At 30.0% G+C, this 12,763-nt stretch overlaps 1 protein-coding gene across 5 annotated transcripts in view; it reads right to left on the minus strand.

Moving 5' to 3' along the window:
- HECTD1 (HECT domain E3 ubiquitin protein ligase 1) overlaps positions 1-12,763 on the minus strand; it is an 81,916-nt gene that overhangs the window by 26,833 nt on the left and 42,320 nt on the right. For all 5 annotated transcript variants that reach the window (XM_031453535.2, XM_031453537.2, XM_031453533.2 and 2 more), the window contains exons 13-22: positions 11,480-11,702; positions 10,622-10,885; positions 10,446-10,522; positions 7,159-7,293; positions 6,473-6,619; positions 5,270-5,364; positions 4,006-4,111; positions 2,196-2,330; positions 1,521-1,660; positions 882-1,205 (exon numbers count right to left, since the gene is read on the minus strand). In XM_031453535.2, the coding sequence (XP_031309395.1) occupies positions 882-1,205; positions 1,521-1,660; positions 2,196-2,330; positions 4,006-4,111; positions 5,270-5,364; positions 6,473-6,619; positions 7,159-7,293; positions 10,446-10,522; positions 10,622-10,885; positions 11,480-11,702 (1,646 nt within the window). The remainder of the gene's footprint in view (positions 1-881; positions 1,206-1,520; positions 1,661-2,195; positions 2,331-4,005; positions 4,112-5,269; positions 5,365-6,472; positions 6,620-7,158; positions 7,294-10,445; positions 10,523-10,621; positions 10,886-11,479; positions 11,703-12,763) is intronic.

Raw genomic sequence — 12,763 nt, forward strand, 5'->3', positions numbered from 1 at the left:
AAATAAATTTTCATATTCGGTCAACAGTTTGTCATACAAGAATCAAGAAGTCAAAGGAGAAAAGCAGCAGCCAAGAAAATAAATTAAAAATGAAACATTTAAATGTATACTATTAATTTGACTCACAACATTAAACGATTTATGATAAATGAAATTCAAAGAAATAAGACAAGAAATTCTATGAGTAACAAATACGCTTTTATGATGAAAAAGGTTTTTTAAATGTTTGTAAAATTTTTAATGATATATTAAAATAGTAACTTTAAAGCTTGAAAATACTATGTAGTAATCCTAATGTTAAGAAGCTCCTTCCATACTATATCAAATACAAGAAGTAATTAAACCTCACTCTGTTCCTCAAAATGCACTACAATGTACAATTAAACTTCATCATAACTAAATTTTTTAGAAATATAATGCTGACTTTTTTTTTTAACATATGATCAACATATAAAATTTAGGAAAGAGACACATAAAAATAAGAGAAAATTAAGTCAGCCATAATTCTATAACCATAATTCTGTAATTCAATAGCCACTGTTAATTTGTTCAACATTCACATATATTACGTGAACATATGAAGAGTTTAGTAAAAACCTAATTCTTTTTTTGTTTTCACTAGTGTGCTATATATACACACATATAGTGATATATTAACTTCTTTTTAAATAAATAGGCTCAGCTTCTACCAATGTTTAATCTAAAGCATTTGACAAAGTTTTGACAAAGTCAGTATTTCAAAGTTTTGGTATCAAGTGATATATTTAGAAAGAAAATCTTGCCTCAATATCTCACAAAGGGAGTTCTAAGAGAACACAGTTATAAAAATAGACAAAGCTCTTTATTGAGTTTTCCAATTTACAAAAGACTCCTCAACTAACCCTGGTTCATTGAGACTGCAGTCATCAACATGGGTATACAAAGAAGTCCAGTTCTGTCCATCTTTGGATACCTGGAAAACCCAGTTTCTCAGTGCAGACCTCCCATAACCACGAGCATGACGAAGTGTATATGCTGATGGTATCACCCAGAGACCCAGGTCTATGGCAAACCAGGCATTCTTATCATCATTGCTATGACAATTTAAAGCTGAATTATCACGACTTAATATGTCTTCTAAGCGGCCATAAGGTAGGTTTCTTCCTTCTGATGATGTTACTACCACAAGTCCATAAGCAGCTGGATTTACCCATTCATATGCAGTTCTACAAAAAAAAAAAAAAAAAAAAAAGAAAACACTGTTAAGCAGTGTTAGTGGTTAGCACTATTAAAATAACTGCATTTGTTCATATTAGCTCTTTTCCAAAAATTAATTATATTAATTTTTTAAAATTCTACATTTAAAAATTTAGACATTTTTTCCTTCATAAAAAGTAATTTGGATAATCTTATATTTAACCTAAAAGACAAAATTCCTAAAACTGCAGAACATTCAAGGGTGGTTAATAATTTTATTCTACTATGTAGAGTTCTTTTTGCAGATGAACGTTTTTTACTCTACATTAAATAGAATGACTTACTTGGCGTTTGTCCCAATCCAGTAAATGATTCCATTTTCATCAAAATCATGCTGGTGCCGAAATACAAAATTTTGACCTTCTCTTAATTTTCGAACAAAAACAAATGAAGATCGGTCAAAATCATACCACTGCTTTGCTACCTAAACCAATGAAAATATGGGTGACACCTTAATAATACTTATTTTGAAATGCACTGTCCACTTTGTTTTTACTCCTTTAGTTTCAGTTGTTTTATTATAACAAATACTTATTTAAGAATATCTGAAAAACAAAAAAACCCAGAAATTTCCACAACCATAGTACCCTACCATGAATATCACAAAGTATTTCTTTAGTCTGTTATTTCAACAGATAGAATAAAACAAAATATTGATCATACTGCACAAAACTATTTTTTCTCTTACCAGTCTGTATATATTATGATAGCTACATAATATTCAAATTAATGGAAATTATTACCAAGTTGATACTCCTTTATTGACTGGCATTAAGGTAAATATAATGAACATCTTTATGAAGAAAACATCTGTAGTGTATAAGTATTATTTTCTAAAATGGAATTACTAGGCCAAACTTTATTACCATAACTCTGGATACATACTTTCCAAGTACTTTTCTAAAGACTAAACCACAGTAAAGAATGCTTATTTCACCATGCCCTTGCCAGAAGCTCACCATTTTTAAGAGATACTGTTCTAGAGATTCAACTGTAGCTAAGGGTTCCATCTTCAACATCCTGCCAGTCCTGTCTATCAGTGCGGTTTCACCAGGTGCACGTTCCAACCGAAACCTTAATCTTCTTGTAAGTATCTACACAGAAATGATCAAAATGCTTCAGAAAATACTTTGCTTTTTTTTCTTAGAATTTAAAAAATAAGAAACACTACATGAACACAGCAATTTATATTTACAAAGTATAACCATAAAGGAAGGGTCAATGTCCGTTTTCCATTAAATGCTTTTTTAAAAAAGGTCCACTGAATAAATGATAGTGATTTTCAAGAAAGAAACAAAGTTACTTAGAATTTCTAAACAACTTCAAATACACTTGACTTAAATAAAATTATTATGGTACACTTTAAGAGAAATATTACAGCTTGAATTGATTAACCTGCAATTTTCCAAGTAAGTTATAAAAAGTAGCTAATTAACTTACACATTTAAAGCTACAATATATTAAATAATCTATAGCTAATAAACTTTAAAAAATACAAGATGGTTTCCAATTCAATATGTTTTACTAAATAACAAGTATCCAACTAGCAATTTTATTTCATTTCTGTATAAATCTTAACTAATTACTATAGTCACATGATTAAATAATTACATATACATCTGGGTGGCATTTTTAGACTGCAGAATTACCAGAGGGCACATTCCTAGCCTTCCTGTCTTTGTATCCTGCAGTCTCTTGAAATGAGATATGTGTAATAAAAAATGTTGATGCTCCTAGGACTGTATAAGCAGGGGAATTTCCAGTCTTTGAGACCTATCTCTACCTCATTCACTCATCAAAAGGACAGATCAAAAGTCCCATTATTCCTTCCTCTATATTATTCTGTCTGAACTAAAACACACAGTAGACCTCTGCATCTTATTTAATATATACACTATGTTAGGTGTACTAACTATACTGTAACTCCCTGGACAAGCTTTCTAGTCCAAGAGGCCTAGTGGCTGCGGTAGTACTACTAAGTTCTTGGGGGCACAGCCAGTTTTTTTGCCTTAGGTAACAATTGTTTTTGCAAATATAGTTTCTTAGTCACTTATTAAAGGCTGTATTTAAAAGAAACTATTTGATACAGTGGAATACAGGAGAGGTCAGATAAAGGTGACATTCAAGGCCAAAGAATCTGCTAGAAAATATGAAAGTGACTCATAGAAGATATGACAGATCTGGTCTGGGGTATTAGCAGTGAGAGTATTTGTTTTGTCTGTTCATATCTGGATCCCAGCTGCTAAAAAAGAGGAAAATTTAATGAATGAATGGGAATGTCAACCAAGTAACATTTAGGAAGAAAACAGGCTTTTTATAAAACCATGTGATAATGACAGATTTCTAAAAGGATCAATAGAAATAGCTAAGGAAAGCCATTTGGCCCTAACCAATGACATAAAGGAAGCAAGCAAAAAAAAAAAACCGTGCTTAAAATATTTTTCATATTTTCTCATATGTTGAGACACAGAGACAATGAGACTTAACTTATCGTAGAACAAAAGGATTCTTTTTTCCACCTTTCTACTGATAAAGTGTCTTTTTCCACTTATGATCTACCAAATAAACTTTATTACTTAAACATTGAAATACCAATACATTTAAGAGTCATTAAGAACAATCAAATGGCATTAAGGGGAAGTCCTTAACAATTAAGCACAATTGTTATTTAATAAAATATGAAAAAAAAATTTTTGTTTTTAAGAAAAGTATGTAAGACTGCTCCTAGATGCATTCAGCAACACTAGCAACTGCATTCTTCATGGTTACCTGAAGGTTATATGTGGATCCTGGTGTATCATACAAATGGAGAGGTAGACGTTCAATAGATTCTAGTACAGCTATTAACTTTCGAATTAATGCAACAGCTGGCCGACTAAGAAAAAAATAATTGTTAAGGGCTTTTATATGAATTCCTGCAATAATTCATACAGAAACTGCAGTAACCAACTTCACATAGACTCCTACTTTATTAATTCAAAGGGAAGTTTAATTTTGTATTAGACTACATCTGAGTAAGCAAAGATAATTTCAATACCAAAGCAAAGCAACTCAATTTCCTCCACTTAAGAGTAAAATATTTTATTTTTCTTATGAAACTTTTATTAATTACATTCAAAGTCATGTATAATTTAGAGTGTAATTTACTTTTCAAACTTTAAAGAGTTTTACTAGTTAACAGTCGATACATATCAATCAGCAAATATATATACATATATGTATATAAAGCAGCAAAGTTTTGAAAATGACAGTATTTGTTGGTAAGGCAACACTGGTGTAATATTTCTGGAAAATAATGTGACAATTTGTATCAAAATCTTTAAAAAATTATCAATAACTGAATAATACCATTAAAGGAATTTATGTAAAAACATGTTTCCACTGAAACAAGTTTATTTTAGCATCAGTAATAATTTGTGATTAGCTAATAGGTTAATAGAGTAATGCTTCAATAAATTATTACACATTAATTTAAAATTAATGGAATTGAACTTTATTATTTTAAAAATTCAGTCATATACAGAAGTAAATAAATTAGTAAAATGCATCTTCATCAACTCATATCCAGCTTCAACAATTACCTGCTAACGGCCAATCGATTTCTATCTATATCCCCACCCACTTCTTTCCTTCCCATGTATTTTAAAGTATCATTTCATTCAGAAATATTATGAATACATATCTCTATGAAAGAAAACTTCTTAAAAAAAATAATATCATTATCACAGCTAAAAAGGAATGAACAATTACTACTTAATATCAAATATTTAACCAGTGCTCAAATTCCTAGTTGTATACTAAAGATTATCTAATTTAAAATAAGCGGTCAGCTACATTCATAACAGTCATGTAATTTTTCTTTTAGTCCATTAGATTAAAAATCTTTCACTTTTAATATAGTTATAAGCTACTTTTTTTACTGAATAAAAAATTCCTATTTTATGTATAAACACTGTATCAGACTCTGTTTTAAAGGAAGTGTACTAACTTGCAACACCACAAACATCAAATTAACAGAAATTTGGCGACTTACCTTTCATCATCTTCATTTTCACTAAAGGCTGTTTTAAAAACATTTATTCTTTCAACAAGTTGACTACAATCTTGCTTTGTATCTAAATCAATGCTCTAAAAAGAAACAAAAGAAGTACCAAAAAAAAAATTTTTACGGCTGTTACTGAAATTAGTTAAAAAAACACATTCTGCAAAAATGAATATTAATATATCACAAAATTATCAATACAGTCTAAGTGAAATTATTATTTTCTTTCAATTAAAATTCTTTTTATTATATGACTAGTAAACCATGGCAAACATTTTCAGTGTTATAATGGAGTAGCAATCATACTGCTTTTCTCAAAGCGTAGTAGTATGCAAGGTAATTTCAAATTATTTGTAAACATTTCGTATTTTAAGAGTACTAGGGTACTATTTACATTAATTAGAATTAGAAAAAAAATAACTATATCAAAACAATGATTTCACAGATATTACTAAGTGATATAAAGTGATACATCAATATAATTTTAATAAATGGGAATAAATACAAATAGTAAAAATAATGAAAGAAATACGAGATTGACGTCAAAGTGAATCTTAAGAGTATATAACTACATATGATGAATAAGATCTGGAAATTAAAATGACAAATAGAACTGAAGTAGGGAGCAAACTAACTTTTCATACTTTATTCTGTTAGACTTTGTTAAAATAAGTGTGTATATATATTTCATTGAAATAAAAGAAAAAAATTTATCACAATAAAAAGATATTATCAGTAGACTAAATCGAAGAGGAATAGAAGGTTATTATTAACAAATGTTTGACAAATATTCACATGAACTTCCTTAACTGTTACTGCTCCTAAACTAATTTCATGCAACTATTTTAGATACTTGAAAAGGTCTCTACACCAACTTCATTTTATGTAAGTTATGAAGAAATCAGAGCAGTGAATAAAGTTAAATTTTAGGCTATTACAAGTAAGTATTTTATTCAACAGAATCTTGAACAAATAATAATCGGGTATCTCAAAAATCTAAATAGATGCAATTATTTAATTCACTTGGCTCAAACTAATGAGAAAACTTAAAGGCTAGAGAAATTATAAATGTTAACACTTATTACCTGGTTTTTTAATATTTCTTGACAAAACACAGTAAATTTCACTTTACCAAAAGTGTAGCTACGAATAATTTTTTAAACTATGTACTTCGTTCTGTACTAATCAACTTACATTGTTTAAGACAGTAAGAAGTGCCTGCACCAAGCCACTACTACACATTTCATACGGTGAAATTGTGTTTTCATCCTTCAAAAGTACAATTAGATTTTCTAAAGCTGTCTTCATTAAATCTCTCCAAGTGTTTTCACTTTCAATACACTAAACGAAAAAAAAAATTTTTAATGAAAACAATCCAAAAAAGGTCTTAATATACTTAATTTATCTATCAGAACATCAATTACCATGCAAAAAATCATATATTAAACAAGATTAAGAAATTCAAATTATTAACGCAAATTAACTCTATCAAGGTTGGCAAACTCATAAAGGGGGCCAATTGTAAACAGTTTAGCCTTTACAGGCCACATATCTTGGTTGTACCTATTTAACTCTGCCATTGTAACCACTAAAGAAGTCACAGACAATACGTAAATAAGCACGGGTGTGAGAAATAAAGCTACTTATAGACACTGACATCACATAGTCATATAATTTTCAGGTATCATGAAATATTATTCTTACTTATGGTCTGTTTTCAACCATTTAAAATGTAAAAACCCCTCTTACCTCACAAAACCTACAAAACTTAGCCAGTGGGTAACAATTTGCTGACCCCTACTCAATACTCAGAATATAAAGGATAAAGGGGAAAAATTAAACCAAGATCATTGTGTCATAAAATCTAGAAGCTAACATACCTGTCTATTTGTATGAAGTTCCCAAGATGACTCTAACTGAGTTGCTATGTTTCTGAGTGTTACTACTACTCCACGAGGCATGCTTTCAACAGCTTTAAAGTGGTCGTCATATAAATCTCGAGCCATAGTTCGTACCTACCAAAATAAAAATAGCAAATGTGAACTTTTAGTACAATTAATAATTTTAACAAATCCTCCTTTTTCATAAATCCATGCATTCTTTAGAACTAAGATATCTGTGCCATTATCAAGTTCCAAAAAAGTTACTATTTTTATTTATAAATATCAAAATGTACCAATGGTTGAAAAAGTACTCAAGAAGATTTTAGTAGTATCAAAATAAGGAACTTAACATTTTAATTTTTGGTTATTTAAACTTTGTATTCATATACCAAATAGGAGTTTATTTCATATAAACCAAATTAAACAACCCATAAAAAAGTAACTTTGCACTATATTATAATAAAATTTAAACAGATTAGATAACGAACGCTACTACAATCTCTTAATAAAAATCTATTAAGAGTCTACATAAACTACTGATAACAAAAAAGTAACTGCTCTTTTTCTTAATGTAACTAATCTGTTTTATGATGAATCAATTAGAAAATACAAATAAGCTAAAAAAAAAGATAAGAAAAAGAAAGAAAACTAATTAAGCCATCTATAATTCCATTAACCTAAGCTGATGCTTTTAACATTGTGGAGTATACTTTAAGTTTTATGTCTTTTTCTATGTGTATTGTTCATACAAAGTATATATGATGTTCATGTATTTATATATTTCATCTTGAGAAAGAATGACTATACTGTCAGGTTGGGCACTAATTACCTCTCATTTAAGTTAAATAAATATTATTTGAGAGAACAACATATACATGTCCAGGCTTGGGTCCAACAAAATTTAGTACATTCTTTAAAAACATATGCTTAAGGAATGTAAATTTAAGATTTATATGATTTCACCTAAATCACAAACTAACCCAGCAAAACTCTAATGTAATAGAAAAAATTTTACCCCTAAATGAATTAATAGTATCTTTCCATTTTATTTTTTGTTTGCTTGGTTATTTTTTGCAGGGGGGTGGTAATTAGATTTATTTTTTTTAAAGATATTTATTTTGCTTGTGGGTTTTTGTTTTTGTTTTTTCTGTTTTTTTGGAGGGAGAGGTAATTAGGCTTATTTATTTAGTTACTTTAATGGAAGTACTGGGGATCGAACCCATGACTTTGTGAGTGCTAAGCATATGCTCTGACTACTGCGCTATACCCTCCCCACTAGATTTATCTGTTTGTTTATTTTTTGAATAGAGGTACTGAGGATTAAACCAGGACCTCATGCATACTAAGCATGCACTCTATCACTGAGCTATATATACCCTCTCTCCCTACCACTCTATTTTAGTATGCCTTTCAGAATTACAAAGTAACTAAGTTCTGGACATAAGACAACACTGAAGAAATTACTTCTTTATGAACAGTATTAAGGAATAAACACTGAGGCCAAAACTAAGAGTTAAAATTATTTTTACCTAAAATTAGTGTATTTTGATATGTACTGCTTTCAACACGAAATAGCCACATGATCATTGAGTTTCTACTGATTTCAAAGAACTGAATCAACAATCATATTTTTTTTAAGAAAATGAAAAGATAGGACTGAGACGATGTTCTCCTTGATTTACTTTTCTCTCGGATTGTAAAAGTTCAGCTCCCTGTGAGTTAGTTCTAGATTTAGTTGGTTAATACAATATATTAGTTATTCCAAGAAACTTCTGAGACAGCTAAGAGGTAGCTTTAAAGAGAATTACAGTTGAGCTTTATTATGTGAGAATTTCATAATTGTGAAATCAACTAGTTACTAAAATTTGTAACCCACAAATCCAGACTTGTAGTGCTTTTCACAGTCATTTGTGGGCATGCACAGAGCAATGAAAACTTTAAAAATGTGACCAGAGCCACACAGTAACTTAAACCTGTACTTCTAAAAGCAATGATTCAGTATTCATGGCAACTTTTAGAACATAACTACCATGAGTAACAAAAACTGTATTTAGTTCAAATTCCTTTTAGGAGCTAATGGCTATCTTCAATTGAGATACTTCTTCCTTAATGCCCTTAAGATATTCTGAATTGGAAGAAATCTGTGACCTCACACTCTTTTTAAAAACCACAAAGCAATCATGTAATAACATACAGAGTTACAGAGATAATGTATATTTATTAAACAAATAAATAAAGTGAGGAAGTAAGTTATTTTCTTTCTAAGGTCTAACATGTGGAAGTTATCTTTGGTATGACCTAGCACATTAATAATGAAATGAAAGCATGAACATTTTATTTATGCTCCAGATAATAAACCATTACTACTATTTCTAGGGCCAAACCTATGAAAACATAAGTTCCACCCCCATCACAATCAGCCAGAAGCATTCTTCATATACTGTATGAAAAAACTATTTCTTATCATTTTTATAAGTAAAATAAAAGTGTCACCAGAAAATACTGAATCTATGAGATTATTTTCTTTTAAAAATGAAAAATACAGTAACAGTTGATATAATACAGATATATAATGGTGTCATTTTAAAAAAATACGTAAAAATTGGATAGAATTTTTAAAATTAGTATTGTGATTCTGAGGGTGGAGTTAAGAATATATTTGCTCCTTGGGGGTTGCAGAGGGGGATAGCTCAAGTGGTAAAGCGCGTGCTTAGCATGCAAGAGGTCCTGGGTTCAATCCCCAGGACTTTCTCCGAGAACAAATAAATAAATAAAACTAATTACCTCCCACTCTCCAAAAAAAAAAGAATATATTTGCTCCTATATCTTTCTGAAACAGTGATTTCATCTAAGATGGCCATTATACGATCAAAACAATCTCAATTTAGAACCAGGCATTCAAATTGCTTCATTACAAGGAGGATTGTAAAATATAATGATGCATTTTTTAATCCCACTCTATGACTAAAAATACTACTATCATTAATAATTAAAGCATGAATTTAGTTTATGTAACATTAAAACTCAAATAATTTAAATTTTATTCTCTGTCTCATTTACATTTTATTTTAATGCTGGTGCTCAGTATATGTATAAAAACTATTAAGTAAATGTACACATACTGTGGAAAATAAAATAAGGAGCAGAGAAAAAGGAAAACTAAAAAACGTAAGAGTAGGGTAGCTTGTTATACCGCTCAATTCTTTAAATGTCTACAATCTACCACTGAAACCTTACCACACCAGTATAAAAGCCAAAATACAGAGCAAATCCCATAAATATACCTTTTGCTTTGTTTTTTCTAACTTAGATTTTAGTTTTCTGCCTCTTTTGCCAGTCCAGCCAGTCACAAATTCTGAACCTTAAAGAAAAAAAAAGGACATTTCACAGAACATATTTTATTATGATTTAACATACTCATTTATTCTTATCTGCTAAACTTACATCCCTACATACTTACCCAGAGAAGTTTCTGCAGTAAATGAATGTTTGGTTCCTCTATTAGATTCAAATACAAAACCAGGTAAATCTTCTTTCAATATTGTTGCTTGCTGACCATCTGAGTTATGAATAGCAATTTCTCCTTCTTTCAAACATGTTAATGACCAATTCCCGACAGTGAGTTTAGTGGGTCCTGGTGCTGAGAGTATAGGTTGACTTGAAGTAGATGGCTTTACTTGGCCGCGAGCTCTTTGTAACTTCTCTAAGAATTCACTTCTGCTTTCTATAAAGAAAGAAGGATTGTTTTAAAACCGCATTCTTTTCAAATATCCCATTAAAAAAATGAAACTCCCTAATGGAATATCAATTTTATTTTAAAAAACTTAATTTGGGGGTGAGGGGGAGTGGTGTATAACTCAGTGAGGTCCTGGGTTCAATCCCCAGTACCTCCATTAAGAATTTTTTTAAGTTAAAGTTTTATTCTTTGGTATACTCTCACTGGTCTGATACATTCAGGTTCAGGCATAAAAGTGATCCTCTAGGTTTTGCTTTTTTTTTTTTAAGTAGAAGGCTTCTGGGAAAGGATTTAATTTGAGACAGCATCACATACATGGAATTCATCATTACATAAGGAGCCCTGTACCTAAAAGTGTGGGGAGAGTAAAAGTAGATATGATGCTATTCCTTGTCTCATACAATGAAAAAACATGAAATGCTTTCATGGTACAATAATTTCTCTCTTGATATTAAATAAATGGCCATATGATCATCAAGGACATGTTATTTCTATGACAATAGTAGTAAAAATGTGAGCAGAAAAATAAATTATCAAAATTAAAGAAACTAGTAAAACATTTTAATAGAAACAAAATATTACCTGAACTATCCGAACCACCCTCAGGACTACCACTTGAATACATGGTAGCAAGTTTTCCATCCAAGATAAATCTAAACCATCCATTACTGCCATTAGATAATTCCAAGGCTGCTGCATCACTCCATATATATAAGCAGTCCCTTCCTCTAATGATTGACCAGTCTCTCCAATGATACGGTTTACCCTGCTGCAATTCTTTAGCATCTTCCTGTGGTTCATCTTCCTAAAATGTGTAAAATTATTCAATGAAACATGGAAAATAACTCCTATTCCAAATATTCTTATTTATAAAAAATATGACTGTGAATCAAATTTAGAATTAAAACATTCTGAATATAATATTCAGTCGCCTGTAGTTTAATATGTATTCTGATTCAATTACCCATAATTAAATCTTACAAGTCTTAAAAATGTTAAGAAATTCACATAATGACCTAAGTTATAACATTTCCAGGTGTAAGGGTAAAGAAGACAAGTGCACTAGATCTATAATTAGCTAATTATTTAGGACTTGATAAATTTACCACATACCTGGGCCTAATAAAATACGTATAAAAAATAAATGTTTACACTAGGTCAATGATCAGCAGTGCAATGGAATAACAAGAGATGCTTTTTAATTATAAATTGTAAGGTCCTATCCTTAGCCAAGTGAATGAAACAATCATTCCTATGATCATAAAAATGTTAATTATAGCATGTTTAAAAGAAAAAAACAACAATTTGTAAACACTGTTTGCCTAGCCTGGCACCCTAAGAATTTTCATTTTGTTGAACATTTCAATATTAAGAATATTCATCTTGGCATGTTTGTGCATGCATGTGTATATGGGTAAAGCACTTTTAAACTTATAAAGACTTACTATATTTAAAATTTTTTAAAATATGTATCTTTTACATGCTTTTTCCCTGAAGTAGTAGTTAGTTTATAACACTAAAAGAAAATTGTAAAATATGGATTATAAATTTCTCTAAAGTACTTGTGCTCCAGGCCATGACAGATTAACAAGGACAGACTTGAATATCCATTGTAAATAACTAAAAAACTACACAAAATATATTAAAAACCATTTTCAAATACTGGACAACAAGCAACATAGGGTTGTGTGATCCCCTACAAAGTAGAAACAAATAAAGTAAGCCACTTAGGCCCAGATACAGTTTTCTGGCTAAGGTCTTAAGAACAGGGAGCAGAGTCCTTCAATATGAGTTGAGGAAATGAAGATCTGTGTTTGAGGAGACTAAGGCAAAAGGATTATGTGATGGATGAGGTCAGGATTAGGA

The sequence above is a fragment of the Camelus dromedarius genome, chromosome 5 (assembly GCF_036321535.1).
Source record: "Camelus dromedarius isolate mCamDro1 chromosome 5, mCamDro1.pat, whole genome shotgun sequence".
Lineage (NCBI taxonomy): Eukaryota > Metazoa > Chordata > Mammalia > Artiodactyla > Camelidae > Camelus > Camelus dromedarius.